The following is a 20,016-nucleotide window of genomic DNA, read 5'->3' on the forward strand; positions in this document are numbered from 1 at the left end:
ACCTTATTGCCTTGTTGTTTTCTTTGCTGATTCCTAGCGTCTCGGGCCATTTTGAAGCGTTTTCGGCGAGTTAGCGCTAGCAGTTGAACACCAACATAGCGCTAACTCGCCGAAAACGCTTCAAAATGGCCTGAGACGCTAGGAATCAACAAAGAAAACGACAAGGCAATAAGGTAAGTCCATTTCATTTCAAAACAAGACATCTTTTTCGCTCTTTTAAGGCAAACCGATAACATCCCATACAAACCTTTATAAATATAAAACGTTGCGCAACACGGTAAGAGTCACGTCCGATTTTTAGTAGTGAACTTGGGTTGCCTGTGGATAGGTGAGAAATTTGTTTTTCAAGTCTACGTCATTCTCTGTCCTCGATTATGACTTATTTCCCATACCATATCGGCACTTGGTTCCAGTTTTTCCCTACTGAATTTCACTGATTTATCTATTAAATCTTGGATCAGGTACAAGAAAGATTTTTAGGTTTTGTGCATATACACTGTAAACAAAAAATTATGGGGTGAAAAATCACAGAATGTATATTTCTGACTTGAGGTCTTTACTCTATTTATGATAAAATTGCCTGATTTATCTTAAAATTTTTACTTGATAAATGTCTTTCTAGGAAACTTAACTCTTAAGGAGGATAAAAGTGCTAGAGCAGGGCTGATGTCACAGTTTTCCCTTCAGTGCAATTCCTCTGAGGAATCCAGTCCACTTCCAACATCCAGTAGTGTGACCTAGTGAGGGAAATGATATGACATTAACGACTGAGTTGTCTTCCATGCGGTAGCATGAAAGACAGTAGTAGGCTAAAAATTATGGAGAGGCTATCTATCCTTGGTGGTGTATGCACCAGAGAGGCAGCAAATGCAAAAGACAGTAAACGATTGATGAAGTCTGATTTACAGGCTACATAGAAGGAAAAGAGAGAGCATCAAGGGGAGCAACTTCTGAGGACTCATCAGTCGGAAGCCCTTCAAGAAGCAGAAGGAGTAATATATGAACCAGGAGTCATTTAAATTACTTTTAGACACTCCTGCAGACAAAATATAGACACTTGGGCCACTAGAGTGGTTGCATAACTTAAAAAACTAAGTGTGATTGCTATTTTCTCACTACGCAATAATTTTGTCTCCAAGAAAAGATATCTTGAGAACAATTTATCCGAATGATCTGAAATGTTCAGCATTTGTTCCTCTTGATAAGTTTTGTGTTATGAGCAGAGCAATTTTCCACATGATTTATGTACTCAAAGTTATGAAGTGAAACACTACTTAGATTTCCTATGTCAAATTTAATCGATCACCATTTGAAATGTTTCAACATATCAAAAATCCATCTACTTTTAACAATAAGCAAAATGTATTCTTTGAATTGAAACTAAAAAAAATTTTTTCATTAATTCCAGGAGTTATCATTTCTTAAGTAACCCTTGGTAGAACCCAGCAGGTGGCACAATAAAACGAGTGGTATGTATTACAATTGACATGTGGAGTGTAAAATATTTTTTTCATGATCTTGAAGTCATAAGCTTTCCAGAGATATATAGTTTTCCTAAGCTTTCAATTAAATCCTAGCCATGAAAAATGGTTGAAAAATGGGCATTTTTTTAGGTTTACCCCCGCCTTAAGGCAAACCGATGACATCCCATACAAACCTTTATAAATATAAAACGTTGTGCAACACTGTAAGAGTCACGTACGCTTTTGTAGTAGTGAGCTTGGGCTGCCTGTGTGCTCACCAGAGAGTCTCAGTGGCTCAGTCGGTAGAACATCGGAACGCGGAATCCGATGGTCTGTCAGTTTCGATTCCTCATGGAGACTCAGAATTTTTTCTTTATCTCACGCTCGTTATTCAGAAGAAAGACATCTTTCTATATTTCTTTACCAAGCTCAAAACTTACCATCTTTCTTATTCTTTCCTTATGTTGTTTTCCTGGTTTACGCGGTAAAATCAAAGTCCTTTCCTGTTGATACCCGTATTGTAAAGACATCCTGTACAGGTCAAGCAATACATTAGAAATAACGAGTTCTCTTTGTAAAAATTATTTCCCCGGGCAATTTAATGCATATATTGATTCTAAAACTCATCGAGTTATCTTTTAGGTACGTTTCTCAGTCTATCATGCAAAAATATCTTATCAGTGGGCTCAGTCAAGTTGGATAATCATTGGTTCCTAAATTATTGCGAATGCACCGCTATCATTAGTTATTCCAGAATTTAAAGGTACATCGAAAACCAAAATATGTTTTTTTGATAATTTTGCTATGTATGCTTCAAAAACTTTCAAAGCTTTAATATAAAGGAATCAATTCAAGATGCATAGAGAACCAAACCCAAGTGTTCACAGAAAAACATGGCTAGCTTAAGCATCATAATTATACCTCGACTTTGATTTTTTCAGTTGTCTCCTTCGACTCTTTGGTGTAAAATAAACTAGCCTACCTACGATGTCAAACAATTTGTGACCGGTAACTTTATTAAAGGGAATTCAAAGTTTCTAATCAGCAGTTTTCAGGTATATACCCTGATTGTAAATAAGCAGTCTTCAACAAAAAAACGGACTTTTCAGTTTTGTCTTAATTACAAACAATAATTTTTTTTTTTTGCAGCAAGGGACAATAAATCAATTGTTTAGGATTGTTTAGCCACTGGAGATAAAGTCTCAATCACTATTAATTTTCAAATTATGTCTTTAGGAAGCGTAGACAATAAAAGTTCAGCTCTTCATATCCACCGAGACCACTCGTAGGTTGAGATTCGAAAGGAACCGCATGACTCTGTCACCATGTTTTTTGACTGACTTCTTCACGAACTTGGTCGTAAACGTTGTGGTTCAAAACGAAACGCCACCTGCTCGCTCTTGTCAACTGTGCATGCCAAAACTGGAAGTTACCACTGTTGCTCGCAGTGCTGTTGATTTGAAAAGGGCTAAAGTACTTTTGGATTTCTCTGTACTCTCGATTGTGTCTTTCAGAGCCCTCTCCTCACCTTTTTCAATTGTTTAGACCTGACTGAAGATGTCGATCACCAGATAAGAGATCTTAAACTCATTTGGAAAGGAAACGTATCTTGTAAACGGTTCCTACTGGCTTGTCAAAATATGGCACAACTCGTAAAAATACTCTGCAATATTACACAACAAACTTCTAACAAGATATATGTATCAATTTCTTTTCTTCCTGGATGACTGTATGGCATTGACCACTTCATGCTGGGCAACCTGTTTGCTCCCTGAAAAGTTGAGTAAATTACCCATGAAATCTCCCCAGTAAAGAGAGGCATTGTAATTAGTTCAGCATCTTCCTCACCTAAATTAAACTTCAGAGTTGATAACCCTGGGCCATATTCAACTTTCTGTTGCACGAAGTAATTAACTCAACTGTTTGTAATTTGTTTAATGGGATGCTAGCTTAGTCCAGCACTGACAGCCTTCCAACTATTTTGACTGGTGTCCCTAGATAATTTTTATCATTTTATGGTAAAATATATTTGTGAGAGTTGAGATCTCTACCAGAAAGACTTAAATATAATGCCTTTAAAAGAGGAAAATGAAAAAAATGTCATTGATCTTAAATGGGTATCCCTTCATTCCTCCACAACTGGGCTTGTTGCTGTGTTGGTGCATAAATTTGTTGTCAAGAGAACAAAAGAGATAATTATAACTTTCTATTATTTATTACTTTTAATTTGTAGGATTCTTAAAAGAGGGATACAGGAAGAACATGTCCTTTTTGCTAATGATGCCATGACACCTTTTGGCTGTTGTACACTAGAGCTGAATTCTTCTAATACACCACCTAATCGTGACTGGTAAGTAAGCAGAATACACATCTCATAGGTAGAAAAGGAAAGAGAATTAAGTGGATAATTTGATTTGAATTTTGCAAAGTCACAAAGTCATCTAGAGGAAATGCATGTATGTGCATTAATTTGCAGATTAACAACATTAAAAATGATGTATATCCAAAACTATTTAACAAGTTCCAGTTGTTTGAAGACTGGATAATTTACTATCCACTGCCAGGATAAATTTTTATCTCGTATGACTAAGTACAGTGTGTTTAAGTTACCACTTACGTGCCAGAAAAGATACTTTCTCTTTTTCTTTAAATTATAAAATTGATAAGTTTGTTTGACATTTTTTTAATGATAATTATAATGATCATTTTTTTTTCAGGAGAAAAGATGGAAGGTGTCAGCTGTAAAGAATCAAGGAAAGGTGCAGCTACAATTGTTATTATTTTCGCATAAAATTATCAACTCATAAACTTCATTACACCCTTCTTAATCATAATCATATGGTAGACAGCTTCAGAAATTATAGGGTTAAAACAAATTAAATTCATTAGAATCTTGAGAAATGCTTATGAATATAGCTTAAGGGTAAAGTGCAATTGTCTGTTTAACATGGGGTGTTACAAAAACTAAAACCCTCATAAACGAACACCTAAGACCTAAGACCCGTCTTACTTTTTGGAGATTCCTAGGCGTGGGAAATTCTTTAAATCCTGGTTTTAAAAAACACACTCCCGACAAATTAATTCCATGTGCTCACAACTTTAATCTAGTTCCAGTCCCCCACACGGGGTGGCGCCTGGCGCTTACAAAACAGCAAACAAATAAGAAATCGCGTGTCCATCCTCCCCCCCCCCCCCCAAAGAGCAGCTCCGGGTCCTCAGCTCTTTTCTCTAGGGCTTGTACTCTGACTGGCCAGCGACATTCAACGGGCACAGCCTAGTTATCGGGCGTATAAACTTCTGGCCCCTTCACGACCAAGATTACTCGAAGAGTTTCTGCTAAAAGGTATTTGTGCCTGTTTATGTGCTCTGCAACCAGAGCGGTGCATCTAGAAATGGCATGTTCATTGAGCACCACAGATTTCCTGAATGCGTTCAGCCGAATGGTAGCCACCAGGGGAAGACCGGAAGAAATTACAAGTGACAATGGGACAAACTTTGTAGGAGCAGAGAGAGAGCTCAGAGAACTTGTTCAAGCAATGGACCAGGGAAAGATCGCGGGTAATGTTGGCAATGACGGGTTCAAATGGAATTGGAATCCTCCATTGGGGTTGCACTTTGGAGGGGTGTTTGAGTCGCTGGTTAAGGTAGCTAAGAAAACTCTGAAAGCAATAGTTGGAAATGCTGGGCTAACCGATGACGAGCTGCACACTGCTATCAAGGAAGTAGAAGCATTGATGAACTCGAGACCATTGACGTATGAAGGAGCTGACCCACGAGACGAGCCAGTGTTGACACCTAACCACTTCCTAGTTGGGCAGCTAGGAGGACAACTAGCACCTCAAGTTGCCGATGACATCGCGTTTAATCCCAGGCACCTTTGGAGACTGATTCAGAACCTGGTGAGATTGTTCTGGAAGCGCTGGAGAGAAGAGTATCTCTCAACACTTAACACGCGAAAGAAATGGAGAGAGGCCAAAGAAAACCTGAAGGTTGGGGATGTAGTGCTTGTTGTTGATCAGAATGCTCCACGCGGTCAGTGGCATCTGGGTCGAGTGAAAGAGGTGTTCCCAGGTCAGGATGGACAGGTGCGCGTCGTCCAAGTGAGCACATGGAATTAAAAATGTCTGAAGTGTCTTTTTAAAACATGGGACTTAAAGAATTTCCCACGCCTAGGAATCCCCACTTTTCGAGATTACAAAGACTAAGACCCCCTAAAAATCGAATCCGTTGAAATATAAAGTCAAATTGTAACCAAAACAGGTCTAATCTGTCAAATTATCTCCTGTCCCATCCTTTCCACTGAGTTTTAGGTCAAATTTAATGGTAAATTTTGGGGTCTTTTCGTAATTTTGAAAACTAAGACCCCTACCAAACCATTCTGTAAAAATGTCTACAAAGTCGAATTACGACCGTGGACATTAAATTAAGAACCCACAGAAAGCTCATATTCGATCAATCGAGCAAAAACACTGCTGTGCTTGCCATATGGGAAAGCGCTAACATCGATTTTATCTGCTCCCGAACAAAGGAGTTAATCACCGACACCGGAATTCGCAACTAGATATTTCTTGCGACTCCCCAAGGTTTGTTTTCCAATTTGTCCTGGCCGCTACCAATCACTTCTTGCGTAAAAACTTACGAAACCTTTGAAGTGGAACTAGGGTGGCTACTGTTGCTTGCAGATATTATCCGTCGGCAAAACGTAGAACTCATTAGATGTCACTGATTCTACCAGGGAAATTTTATTTTCTGGAGCTTGGACTTGTCAGGAGAGTTTCCTTGACAGCTGGATTACACCCCATTTTGTAGAACCATTTGTTAAGACATCACATTTTTTCTTCGCTTTTTTTGTCACATTTCTACACTTTGTGATGTTACAGTAACACGGGAAATCTAACTGGATTTATTATCGAAGAGGAGCTTTCTGTGTGCTCTTATTTAGTGTCCACATGCAATCCACCAAAACCTAGCGTGTGTGCATAAGTTATTCAGCACTGTCACTGGTAACGCAATCTCGATTGCAGAGACACATAGGAAAACATCCATCTCCAATAGAAAGCCAATTTTATGATTTAAAGGATAAACAACAAAATTGAAGATCAATTGAGTTGAGGCATATTTTCAGTGTACAATTATACGTAGGTAGTGTAGGGCTTTCATTGTCTTTATAAAACCACAATGCTGAAAATATATGTGTGCAAATTGTTAGGCTGGCTGGCTGGCTTTATTTGTAGAGGGTAACACGTAATAGCTAGAGGCTAATGAACTTGTGGCCCAGTAAACCCGCCCAACCCACCCATCCCACCCCAGGGGAGGACATCCATCACGCAGTAATCTTGTGTGGGGGAAATTAACATCTCCTACCCCTAACCCTGCAATACGAGTCAGCGAGAGGTCTGCAATTGGGGTCTACTACTACTACTACTAGTTACTACTACTGCCACTGCTACTGCTACTGCTACTGCTACTGCTGCTACTACTGCTACTGCTACTGCCACTGCTACTGCTGCTTCTTCTACTACTACTACTACTACTACTACTACTGCTACTGCTACAGCTACTGCTACTGCTACTGCTACTGCTACTGCTACTGCTACTGCTACTGCTACTGCTACTACTACTACTACTACTACTACTCCTACTACTAGGCCTTCACTTCAGGGCCTTCACTGCAACTGAATGTGTAGAAAGCCAGTGGGCCATTCATTATAATCACCAGAGTACAACAGACCTTAGTGTCCAGGAACTGATTTCATGTTCTCGGTCAAAAGGATGTTCAGGTGGCAGTACCTTTCTAGCCCTTAATTGGTTACAAACAGAGGTAAATGGTAACAATTAGGACTTTAACCCTAACATTAGTAATTTGCATATTCTCCATACCAATCTCTATACATTTGCTATGATATTTACAAGGTGAATTTGTTTGACAATTTAGTTAGTGATCATTTGCTATATTCTCACGAACATAATTCTTGATTCAATAGTGATACAGTAAGGAGACGTAAGATGCCAATCACTCTCAAAAGTAAAAGTAAACCCTAATTTGGGAAATGCAGTAAGCTGACTATTTGGTTAGCACTGCGGGCTGCAATGTCCAAAGCTGGGTTATTAGATAACCTGCCTCCCAGTTAGCTCAATTGGTTAGAGCGCCGGATTGTGTTGTGCAGGAGGTCAAGGGTTCAAGCCCTGGCTGGACCAATACTCATGGTCTTAAAATAACTGAGGAGAATTCACTACCTTTTTATAACTTCAAGGAATGGATAGATATTCTAGTCTTCTCAGATAAGGACGAATAAACCTTAGGCCCTGTCTCCTGCAGGGTTAGGGGTAGGAGACGCTAATTTCCCACGCACGAGATTACTGTGTGGTGGATGTCCTCCCCTCGGGTGGGATGGGCAGGAAGGTGAGATCGTTACATGGACTGAAGCGGCTGCCAGAGGCGCCTGATAATGCTGATATCCGATCTCGACCTTATCATTGTAACTAGACACGTTAGTTGTTTAGAGTGCTTAAAGAATTTGACTTTGACTTTGATAACCCAGGGTTAGTGTGAAATCTGATTTCAGATCTGAAAGCTATATGTATATACTGTTACCTACATGTTTTATGCTATTTAACTATTATCTTTCCTTTCAGAATTACACACTTGCTCCAGCTAAAGAATTCCCTTATGTGGATAAAGAAACAACTTGTAAACGCAATCTTTTGTAAGTACTGTTGTTGCAGAAAACTCTTTTTAAATACTTATGGACTTAAGTCTCCAATCATGAGCAAAAGGGAGAAAATCGAGTCTCACTAGGCTTGTGTCCAATTGTCCATCAGGTCCTGTCAGTGTCGGCTGGTAACAAAATTTTCCACTCATGATGTATCCCTCAGGCCTTAAATGTGTTTAGGTGCCATATTGAAAAAAATAATCATCCAAAACTTAAGCTTGATTGATATATATTGGTTGCTTGTCTATTTTTGGTTGATCAAGGAGAAGTGTTTCAAGTGATAAAATCATGAAATTAATGGAAATTTCTTTAAGAAAATGGTCTCCGGCATAGTATTTCATCCTAGATAATGTGTCAAGCATCAAGATGTTCAGACATCAAAACTCAATTTGTAATTAGTATCTCTTGATGCTCATTTTATGTAGGACTGAAAAGGGAGTGAGGATAAGATGCGGGTGTAAGGTGCAGATGTAAGTATACTGGTGTATATTGTGTGCAACCTTAATTTTTTTTTTCAACAAATGTCTTGCACTTTGAAAATCAGATCCAATATTTTGGATCTAAAGCAGAACCCGAGCTTCTCAGTATGTTGTTATTGTTATTATTATTATTATTATTATTATTATTAAACACAACGAATATATGAAACTCATATCTCTGAACTGCGGTTATACAAACGTATTTGTGCACGATCCTCGCAGTAAAGAGCACTATTTAAGCAATAGTGAAAATCAGACCTGAAATATTCAAGCCTGTACGGGATTCGAACCACTGACCTCTGCGATACTAGTGCAGCGCTCTACCAATTGAGCTAACAAGCCAACTGGGAACAGGTCATCAATTGGTAGAGCGCTGCATTAGTATCGCAGAGGTCAGTGGTTCGAATCCCGTACAGGCCTGAATTTTTTCAGGTCTGATTTCACTATTGCTTAAATAGTGCTCTTTACTGCGTGGATCGTGCACAAATATGTTTCTATAACTGCACTTCATATATTCAGTTCGTTTTGTTTGATTTATCATCTTACGGGTTTATCTCGGACTAATTTGATGACCTGCTCCCAGTTGGCCTGTTAGAAATTATTACTATTACTATTACTATTATTATGTCGCAGAGAAATCAACTGAATGCTACATTCTAATCAGGCAGCACAGGGCGAAAACCGTAACCTGTGCGCCATGGAGTAAAAAATAAATGTACATTAACTGATCCTAAAAAGCTTTTCCGTTGTGTCTACGGTCCTCCTTCTAACAGGAATTCAAACTGCCACCTTGAAAGTCCGGGCAATATTCAGCGTGCCCGAGAGCACTGCTCTCTGCATCTTTCGCAGTACGTCTGTGCTTCTGCGTCCCACCAGCTCGCGCATCATGACATCCAGCTCCCGTGACCACCCCCCGAGGGCATCCATAATGATGTTATATTGCTTCACCTCGTAGCCTGGGAACTGCTGCCTTAGTTCCCAGCGAAGGGGTCCGTACTTCAGTGTCTTCTCTTCGTCCTTTCTTGTCCGATTGTTAACCCACGGGCAGCTCACTTCCAGCGTCACAACTCTCTTGCACATATGATTTACAATGCGTGCATCCACCCTATTGCATCTGACCTCTTGTTGATCAGCATATATAGGGACATTCCAATAAGCTTTAACATTCTCTGACTCATACACGGGCTTCGGCTTGTCGGGTGAGTACCAGGGTGGTATCTCGTCTATAAATCCCTCATCATACGATAGTTCGTAAAACAGTACCTTCAGTGCTGCGTCGTGTCTAGAGAGATACTTGCTCTGGGCCAGCGCACTGCATTCTGACAAGATATGTGCCACACTCTCTGGAGCCTTGCCGCATAATCTGCACCTCACCTCGCCTTCTCCGCTTGTGTGGGTCTTCTGACTCGTGTATACTCGCGTTGGCAATAGCTGCTCGTATAGCTCGACGAGTCCAGCAATTGTGTGTGATGGGCAGTTCTTCCACTCTGTGAGCCACCAGAAACACCCATCGGCACTCAAACTCTCATCCTCCAGCCTAGTAGTCACTAGACGCCCTTGCCATCGTTGGTTTCTGATCTCATCCTCTAACTTCTCAATTTGGCATCTCCGCACCTCTTTCTTGATCCCTTGTGCGTGTTCCAAATCCAACTCCGGCCCCAACTCCTCCGCGCACTTAGCCGCTTCTTTAAAAATTGACCTACGCCCCATCCTCGCCGCTTGCTCTTCAAACTCCCGTACCATTCCCAGTGCACGATCTTCATTACCATTGAGTCTGACTGCACCCTTGATTTTTGTGGCTTTGTACTCCATTTCAACAGAGCGCAATCCCCGCCCTCCTCTACTTCTTGGCATATACAACAATGCATTCGAACTACATGGGTGTCTACCCCTACTCTCGACAACAATCTTGCGCGCTTATTATTATTATTATTATTATTATTATTATTATTTTTACAGGGTTCCTGCGCTCCATGAAAGTCCTTGAAAGTTCTTGAATGTAATTTTTTCTTTTCAAGGACTTGAAAACCCTTGAATTTAGTCTCAGCTGCTTGAAAATGTCTGAAAACTCCTTGTAAATAAGTGCAGATGAATCAAAGTCGGAGTTTTCGTTTGTTTTCGGTGTTGAAAGTGCAAGTTTCCAGCACAAATCGCGAAAACGAGTTTTCCTTTCAAATCCCGCGTCCGATTATGATGTTTGACACGTGATTTTATCTATTTTGTACCTGATTGGTGCATTGAAAATAACCTTCGTTACCTAGTACATGATCACTCTGATGTGCATGCTTGAAGTCATGCTTGAAGTCACGCTTGAAGTCACGCTTGAAGTCACGCTCGTTGGAGTTTTTCGGCCGGTCCTGCACGCAATGCGTTTTATTTCTATTAGCTCTTATTAAATGCAAAAGGTCCTTGAATTTGAGCGCCGTCCTTGACAGTGACCTAGAAAGTCCTTGAATTGGGTTCCTGAAAAAGCGCAAGAACCCTGTTGTTAGGAGTAACTATTAGTAGTAGTAGTAGCAGTAGCAGTAGCAGTGGCAGTGGCAGTGGCAGTGGCAGTGGCAGTGGCAGTGGTAGTAGTAGTAGTAGTAGTAGCAGTAGCAGTAGCAGTAGTAGTAGTAGTAGCAGCAGCAGTAGCAGTAGCAGTGGCATTAGTAGTAACTAGTAGTAGTTGTAGTAGTAGTAGCAGTAGCAGTAGCAGCAGCAGTAGCAGTAGCAGCAGCAGTAGCAGCAGCAGCAGTAGCAGCAGCAGCAGTAGCAGCAGCAGCAGTAGCAGTAGCAGTGGCAGTAGTAGTAGCTAGTGGTAGTTGTAGTAGTAGCAGTAGCAGTAGCAGAGGCAGTAGTAGTAACTAGTAGTAGTTGTAGTAGTAGCAGTAGCAGTAGCAGTGGCAGTAGTAGTAACTAGTAGTAGTTGTAGTAGTAGTAGCAGTAGCAGTAGCAGCAGCAGCAGTAGCAGTAGCAGTGGCAGTAGTAGTAACTAGTAGTAGTTGTAGTAGTAGTAGTAGCTGTAGCAGTAGCAGCAGCCGCAGCAGTAGCAGTAGCAGTAAAAGTAGTAGTAGTAGTAGTAGTAGTAGTAGTAGTAGTAGCAGCAGCAGTAGCAGTGGCAGTAGCAGTGGCAGTAGGAGTAACTAGTAGTAGTTGTAGTAGTAGTAGTAGCAGTAGCAGTAGCAGTAGCAGTAGCAGTAGCAGCAGTAGAAGTAGCAGTAGACACTAATTGCAGACCTCTCGCTGACTCATATTGCTCAAGGACTTAGACTTAAAGAAAAGTTCAAACCGCAGCACTAATACTTAGGAATGGCTCCCAGGCTCAGAGGCTCGGAATAGCTGTTGCCATCTGTGCACCTTTAAGAGCTTAAAAGCCTACATTCTTCAATTTTGCCATCAACAATCCGTAGTAATCTTCTACATTTTTAAACATCTATGTTCTGTTTTATTCCAGTTTTATACATTTCTGCCTCACTTCCCTCATATTATGTGGTTTTCTTAACGTTGAAGACAAATTTTCCTGTCGTGACAAAACTTCTCAAAATTTTGTAGCTTAATTCCCTCGAGTTGTATAGTCTACCTGTTCACATTAATTTCTCTTCTGTTTCCAGAAGAAAAGAGAACACCAGAATGAAGGATCTTGTAGGTCAACATGGTCCGCTTGGTGTGAATGTGGATGCGACCATGTGGCACGATTATCTCGGTGAGTGCTCTGTATAAAAAGTTCAAGTGTCGTGGAGTTAAGAAAGGTTTGAATGGGATGAGAATTGTCTTACTTTGTGTTGTACTTCGGTTTGGCCTCTGAAACGATGATTTCTTAATCTGTTGTCATAAACAGTTGAGTAAAAAGAGTTAGGGAAAGGCTACTGTAAGTTACAGTAATAAGTCTGATCAAACCGCCACATCGGCCGGCAGTTGGCCTTTACGTATCGGCCAACCTTCGACCAAATTTCGGAGACGTTTAGTCAACAGTCGGCCGACTGTCGGTCAGCAATTGTCCAACTGTTGTGAGTCATCTTGTTAAAATTCCTCTTGTTTAGAAAATGTGCGTTTCTTAACATCTCCAAACGTACAAACGTTCATTTCCAGTGTTCTTTTAAATTCTAAACAATGTTTCCTGTACAAAAAGCAGTAATGGAATCTTACGACATGAAAGTTTGTTGAAGATTCTCAAGGAATTCAATTCTCAGTTGCCCTATGCGAGAAAGACCCGTTGTATCCTGTCTAAAATCTGTCCCCAGGGGCGGATCCAGTAATTTTTGATTGGGGGGGGGGGTCAAAACTTTGGTTCAGAAAGGACTGTTGGAGTCTTTTGAGGCAAATTACTTCTCCCCCACACCCCCCACACCCCCCACACCCCTCCCACCAGTCGCGGTTGCACGTTATAATTTCTTGGCCGCTTAAACTTGGATTCATTAAAAAGATCGGCCAGTTAAAAAGTGATGTACGATCCTGTCGATGTAAGAATTTCAATTTCAAAGTTGTAAGCGTCAGGTCTGTTGGGGGGGGGGGGAGGAGGTCCAGACCCCCTGGATCCGCCACTGGTCCCATAGACCATCATTAGGCAAGAGACTAAAAATGGAGTCAGTCTCTCCTCCGCTCGCTTGACCTTTTCTCGCTGTTGTTTTTGTTTGTTTCGTAGGTGGGATTATACAACATCACTGCACCGACACAGACATCAATCATGCGGTGCAAATCATAGGATATGATTTTAACGGTGCGCTGTCCGTTTTCAATACATAGCTTGTAGAGTTGGTGATATTTGACAAAAAAGAAAAGTACGAAAACTAAATCAGTTAGACTTTATGGTCCACTGAAACACAACAATAAAGTTGGGATCCAACCGAGATCTCTTGAGAGAAGTGGCATGCTGATAGAGGTAAAAAAGGTAAAACCTACTCAGGCACCATGTGGCTCATCGGGCCGGCGCTTAGCTCCGCTTTCCGTAGCACGAAGCGACTAGGAGTATTTCTCAAAGCTTTCATATTCAGATGCGGGTTGAGTTGGAACTTTTCCTCTACTCAACACTGATTACTATTTTCCTTCCCAATTTCAGGCCATATTTGGTACTGGATCGTCAGAAATTCCTGGGGAGAAGGCTACGGCGACAAAGGATATTTGTACATCAAAATGGGCGATAACCTGTGTGGTGAGTATTGTGAAGCTATGCCCTCTTGAGGTTACCGTGCACCTTCAGGGGTGTCTCGCGTGCAAGCGATGTAGCGCGTCCGGTTTAACTGTAGATATCTTAACCCCTATATCAAATTAAAGCTTATAGGACTGGCTATCAGACTATACCAAAAATTTTGAAAAACAAATTAATTGTCGATTTTTTCACGACTTCTAAATGCGAGAGCCCGAATCACCTTTTGAACGTTACATGTTAAAGTGAATTTTGTTTTTCGCTTATTTAATGTGTTCCTCCGTTTCCGGGGCCAAAGCGCTTAAAAAAACGTGTCTGCGATTTGCCATATTCAATTTCAGTGAAAAGTTACAGAACATTTTTGAATAAATAATTATTACATCGGATTATTTCATCTTTACACGCTAACATTTTTTAAATAGGATTAAAAAAATGTGGAGTGATCGTACAAAAATCGCTCTTGAAAAAAAGTATATAGAAATAAAAAATTCAGAGACACGTTTATGTTTTTTACATGTAAAACTAGCTTCCGTCAAAATTTGAGAGCAATCGAACAATTCCCTTTGACTTGTAGCTCTTGAAAGGTGATTCGGGCGCTCGCATTTAGAAGTCGTGAAAAATTCGACAATTAATTTTTTTTTCAAAATTTTTGGTATAGTCTGATAGCCAGCCCTATAAGCTTTAATTTGATATAGGGGTTTAGATATCTACAGTTTAAACCGGACGTACTACATCGCTTGCACGCGAGACACCCCTGAAGGTGCACCGTAACCTTAACCAAACGCGTACGGGCACCTTTGGACTTGAGGGAGGGGGGGGAGGGGGGTGGTCTTCCTTGCCCGAAAAAAACACGCAATGCCCGAAAGGTTAAGGGTTGAAATCGGGATGCAAACGGAGACGTTCACCATTTTCCCATCTAATGAAACTGCTATCATTGAAAGCTGCCAATGATTGGTAGTTACCAGCTGGGTGACATCAGCTCGTATTATGTGATACTTTAATACTCAGATTTACGGATAGAATCGATCGAATAGAATAAACGAATTACTTAATGGAATTTGTGTAGTATTTACCTTTCGCCTTGTTGACCTTGACGGCCGCTTGACCTTTAGTCACCTAAGTTTTTCACGTCCTCTTGAACCTTTTTAAGTCCACGGGCTTCACAACGAATCGAACGAACTTCAACCAGGAAACCTAAACCTTCATGTGAACTCGTCAAAATGTTTTCCCGCTCTCCGCGAAATTGGCGCGAAAATTAGGCACAAACTGCAGCAGATGTTACCGAAATGATACACTTTATATTTTACACGATATTATTCAAATTACGAAATCTCTGAAGACACCCCTTTCGGGCATCTAATCACCTGAAAAGTAATTAACTAGAAACTTTATTTACGACTTTTGGAAATCACGCCAACGGCATTATTTTTATAATGTTTTCTCCCAAATGTCATTGCCCGAATCAAGAGCGTTTTGCCCGAAAAATTACATAATTTCCGCAGCTGAGGGGGGCTGCAGCCCCCCCCCCGCCCCCCCGGCTCGTACGGGTATGACCTTAACCGAGTGCTGTTGCAATAACCCCACAAACTGTTCGATGTATTCGTGTTCATTAAAGTCGTTAAGAACACAGGACATTGAACACTTTTTTTCTCATTGCAAATTCTCACAAAGGCAGTCATACTAAGAAACGTTAAGTTAAAGGGTAAGAACTGCCTGCGCGAGTGTTTCTGGGGGAGCGTTACAGGTAGAATATGTCAATTCCTTTTTTACTTTCTCTCTTGTGTGGTCTACGCGGGGTGCAACACTATACACTTAAGTCAAAAAGACGTAAATAAATCTGAGAGTGAAAGACAGACTGTTGTGACGACCTTCACTGCAGTGTCTAGATAGGGTGAAGTAGGGAGATTACAGAAAAAATGCTTTTGGTCTGATCATGAGATGATCAGCCATAACTGACTATACCAGAATCTATCCCAGCCAGGTACCTTGTATTGCGGACCGTGTAAAATTTGGGAAAGCTCGAGAAGAAGCCTCTAGAGGACACGAGGGGTTTTTCGTAGGATGTAGAAAGTCGTAAGTTTTACCGGGCCTCAGGACCTGCGCTATGTCGCAATGTTGAATGACCGAGGCCAGAGAGCCTGGACCCAGTTTTGCAATGCCGGATAACGCTATTTAATGGTTCAGTATCAACAGAACGTACAATGGATAGAGTTTTATCTACTGGGTTAGGTCCAGTGCGTGTCAAACGCAAGTAAACTTTCCCCCATCCCCTCCCCCTTTCTCATGCAATAGTAACATGGAGATCCATTAAAAAGAAAATAACACCAACATGTCAAATTTACGACATCAACGATAAAGTTAACAATTTGGCCCGAAAACAGCATCTTTATTAAACCGTATTTTATTAAATATCAACTAAACATACCTGAAATATTACAACATAGCATGCCTTCTAAAGAGCATTTTTCCATGATAGATGCATTGTCACTGGATAGGAAAACGAGTTACAAATGGTATTCTTTGCTTCATCGTTTCCGTTGCCAATATCAAAACAGCACTTGAAAAATGGAGAGGAAAAATTTCGTGCCTGTCTTAGCTATAAAACGTTAAGCTTTGAATATGGGAAGCTTTGGATGAGGGAAGCTAATTCAGAAAAATGTTTCTGTCCAATTGAATACAACCAGTACTAGAATCCCGAGACTACAATTTCAAATCTCACAAACTGTATACTGTTTTTGTATTTTACGAAAATATAGAAATAATAAGTTTCCAATTTCATACGACGATACTACTTATATGTGAATGATCCTTCGCAGTAAAGCACTATTTAAGCAATAGTGAAAATCAAACCCCTGACTAGTATCGCAGAGGTCAGTGGTTCGAATCCCGTACAGGCCTGAATTTTTTTCAGGTCTGATTTTCACTATTGCTTAAATAGTGCTTTACTGCGAAGGATCGTGCACATATACGTTTCATAACCGCAGCTCATATATATGTATTTCATATGTTTGTTGTTTGATTTATCATCTACGGGTTTATGTCGAATTAATTTGATGGCCTGCTCCCAGTTGGCTTGTTAGCTCAATTGGTAGAGCGCTGCACTAGTATCGCAGAGGTCAGTGGTTCGAATCCCGTACAGGCCTGAATTTTTTTCAGGTCTGATTTTCACTATTGCTTAAATAGTGCTTTACTGCGAAGGATCGTGCACATATACGTTTCATAACCGCAGCTCATATATATGTATTTCATATGTTTGTTGTTTGACGATACTACTCTTGTGCAGCTCTTCCTGAGCCGTGTCAAATTTTTGTCCTAAATAAATCGTACGAACATATATATTTATACATATTCTTTAAATGAAGCCGTGTTTCCGGGAAGGGAAAAGCAAAAGTGTTATTGAAAGTGAGCGAAGAAGTTGTACAAAATTACATCCCCAAAATACGTTTGTTCGAAATAAATACCATGTGAAATAAGTTTTCAGGGGTCTTTCGTTCAATATACATCTTTAATTGATTCCTTTGTAGTTAAGCTTTGAAAGTTTGTGAATGATATGTAGCAAAATTAGGAAAAACATATTTTGCTTTTACTAGATACATCATCATTTTTGGAATTAATGTAATAGCGGCGAAGCTGTAATAATTTAGGAACCAATGATCATCCAACAGTTGGACCCACTGGTTTTACATTTTTCCGTGATGGACTGAGAAATGTACTTAAAAGATTGAGATGCATTAAATGCCTGGGGAAATATTTTTAGAACGAGAACTCGTGATTTCTAATGTATTGCGTGACCTATAACACTTGTAATTCCCGCCCATAGCTTTTATACCCAGGTAATAACTTCAGCATCATAAAGTGTATTGTGCACGTATCGCTTATTCTCATACTGCTTACGTATTCTTACCCCCTTATTCTTTATATCTTCCGTTTGATCATTAATTCCTTCAAAGGAACAAAGATCCTACCTAAGTATCGTATAGCATATTTTCAATAAAGAAGACTACCGTGCTGTTTTCCATATCGCTCGGACGAAAGGCTAACGCTCGGAACGTCAGCTTTTGTAATCGTTACGGTGGCCAATTTACCATTTCAACTTTGTTGATATATCCAAATTATTTCGTTACCCCCACCGACGCAGCCCCAAACAGTTTCTTTAGAAACTATCAGCCTTTATTCATTTAATTTGTTTTCCATATCACTGCGACTTTTTATTCTGTAAAGACATTGGGGCATTTAGACTATCCCATCACCAGCTATGATTTAATGGTAACTCGAGGGGTGTTAGACTTAATGTACATTAAGACGCTTTAGTTAATTATAATGAAGCGTAGAAGTCCAAGTGCTTTCGCAAAGAACTAATGATTTCGAACGTGTGCTTGACTTACGCGTAATGTCTTTCACAATGCTGACGTCAACTTCAAAGAGGTTTGTTTTTTTCCCTTTAGATATATATTTTCGGTGTAGGAGTAAACCACAAAAAAAAAGACAAAACACTGATAATGCCTGCACTGATCTAACCGGAATATCATCACAATGCTGAGGTCAATGTTAAAGAGGTTTGTTTTTTTTTTCCCTTTATACATATATTTTGGCTTAGAGTCAACCAGAAAAACAACACTTATAATACCGCCCTAAGATCTTACACTCGCGCTTGACTTAGTTCCAATATCATGCAAAGCTTTGTGCACGTATCGCTTACTGTCGATAAGTAAGACCCTTGAGTAGTTTAGTCAATTACTGACGCAATGGATCACGGTACTTATTCTGTGAAGACATTGGAACATGAAGACCATCACTTCTACTTTTTTTCATTAAAACACTTGAAGGTTTCAGTTGGACTTTTGGCTGAAAACTCAAAAAGCATGTGTTTAAGTATTTGTTATTCACCCACTTAAAACTGAAAGAAAAACAAGTCTTTGCAGATTTATGGCCTAGATTTACTTTCACCGTGTGTAGTATTGTAGGCAGAGGCAAAACATAGAAAGATGCACTGAGCACTCAAGCAAATTCGACGCCATAGAAAAGAAAAGAGGTAAAAAAGCTAAGTAGGCAGTGACGAAAAGCTAACCGAGACAACGGAATTATCCGCTAAAGAACCGCTCCGACAAATTTCAATTCAATGAACTCATTTCTTTGACTGCCGGTGGTCAAGGATCGAAAAACCTGACCAATAGGATCGCTACTTTACCATATATAGTCCGTAGTAGCATGTTAAACAAATATTCTATTGTTTTGAAGCTCTTAAAAGCGCTAGCCAGCGGGATTTAAGCTCTCGTGTGTATTATCAGATTGAAGGTCATCTGTCACTAATATTCTTCCAGGCGTATCACTGCTTTTTTCATAGGGGAGGAGGAGCTTTTGGAGTACGATTTCCAAACTTTCAAGGAACGTATTGTAAGAGAAGTCCCTTACCTAGCCAAAATAACAAGCCTCTCTGCTACGCCACTTCCTTTAACAATGAATGACGAAATCAACGAGGTCGACATATCTCCAGTATATCTTGCGTTTCAACTCAAGGAAATACTGTCAAAAAAAAAACATCACCTTATAAGAATTTACATTCGAATCGCCATCAGTTCAGGGGGTAGGGACTGATTAGTGTGAAGTCAACATGAATTCACCGCCAAATCGGCCAAAACATTTACCAGCATTGTAAAGACATCCTATAGGTCAAGCAGTACATTAAAAATCACGATATCCGGTCTTTGTGAAAATATTTCCATCTCCACGTATATTTACTTATTTCCGGCTTGTGCTCTACCTTACGGCCCCACTCGGAAATAATCTCGAGAATCGATTGATAATAAGCGCCATGAGCAAGAGACATATATGGTGATGAAATTATACTATTGGTCAGGTTCGACGACACAAACAGAGCGGCTTAAGCGCTATATTGGGCTTTACGCCGATAACAAAAGCTACAGCGGAAGTTTCTGCCTTAAAGACCTCAAGCGTGTCAATAGCGTCTTAATTCAAAATTTGTCTCTTGTACTATTGTGAGTTCTACATGCATTCCTTTCCTTCTCAGACAAGACTGACAACCCGTAGGACTGAGAGAGAACATGCTTCGTACGAGTGACCTGAAGAACATCTGTCCTTGTAGAGCTCAGCGGCGAAACAAGCCATCTGTGACTGACAACTGATTCGAAGAAATTTAGATCTATACTTAAAAAACGCTGTGGGGTCGCCCCTTCATTCGGAGGGAAATGAACTGGAATACTCTTCAAGTTCGATCG

General features: G+C 40.3%; 2 protein-coding genes across 3 annotated transcripts; one reads left to right on the forward strand and one right to left on the reverse strand.

The window, feature by feature from the left end:
• The first annotated feature begins 281 nt into the window (after window positions 1-281).
• LOC148724101 (cathepsin O-like) lies at window positions 282-18,326 on the forward strand. Of its 2 annotated transcripts, none has more exons than XM_088732620.1 (11): window positions 282-992; window positions 1,409-1,469; window positions 3,697-3,813; window positions 4,181-4,222; window positions 7,235-7,284; window positions 8,100-8,170; window positions 8,602-8,646; window positions 12,249-12,340; window positions 13,280-13,354; window positions 13,694-13,786; window positions 18,226-18,326. In XM_088732620.1, exons 4-11 carry the CDS (start codon window positions 4,189-4,191, stop codon window positions 18,318-18,320), a joined length of 555 nt encoding a protein of 184 aa, XP_088588746.1. In that variant the 5' UTR covers window positions 282-992; window positions 1,409-1,469; window positions 3,697-3,813; window positions 4,181-4,188; the 3' UTR covers window positions 18,321-18,326. The 2 variants fall into 2 exon arrangements, with proteins under 2 accessions (XP_088588746.1, XP_088588747.1); XM_088732621.1 differs by having other exon boundaries at window positions 282-740.
• LOC148724102 (uncharacterized) lies at window positions 9,128-11,271 on the reverse strand. The gene has a single exon (XM_088732605.1). The coding sequence runs from the start codon at window positions 10,507-10,509 to the stop codon at window positions 9,433-9,435; it is 1,077 nt and encodes a 358-aa protein (XP_088588731.1). The 5' UTR covers window positions 10,510-11,271; the 3' UTR covers window positions 9,128-9,432.
• Window positions 18,327-20,016: the final 1,690 nt, after the last annotated feature.

This window comes from Stylophora pistillata, chromosome 9 (assembly GCF_964205215.1).
Source record: "Stylophora pistillata chromosome 9, jaStyPist1.2, whole genome shotgun sequence".
Classification (NCBI taxonomy): domain Eukaryota; kingdom Metazoa; phylum Cnidaria; class Anthozoa; order Scleractinia; family Pocilloporidae; genus Stylophora; species Stylophora pistillata.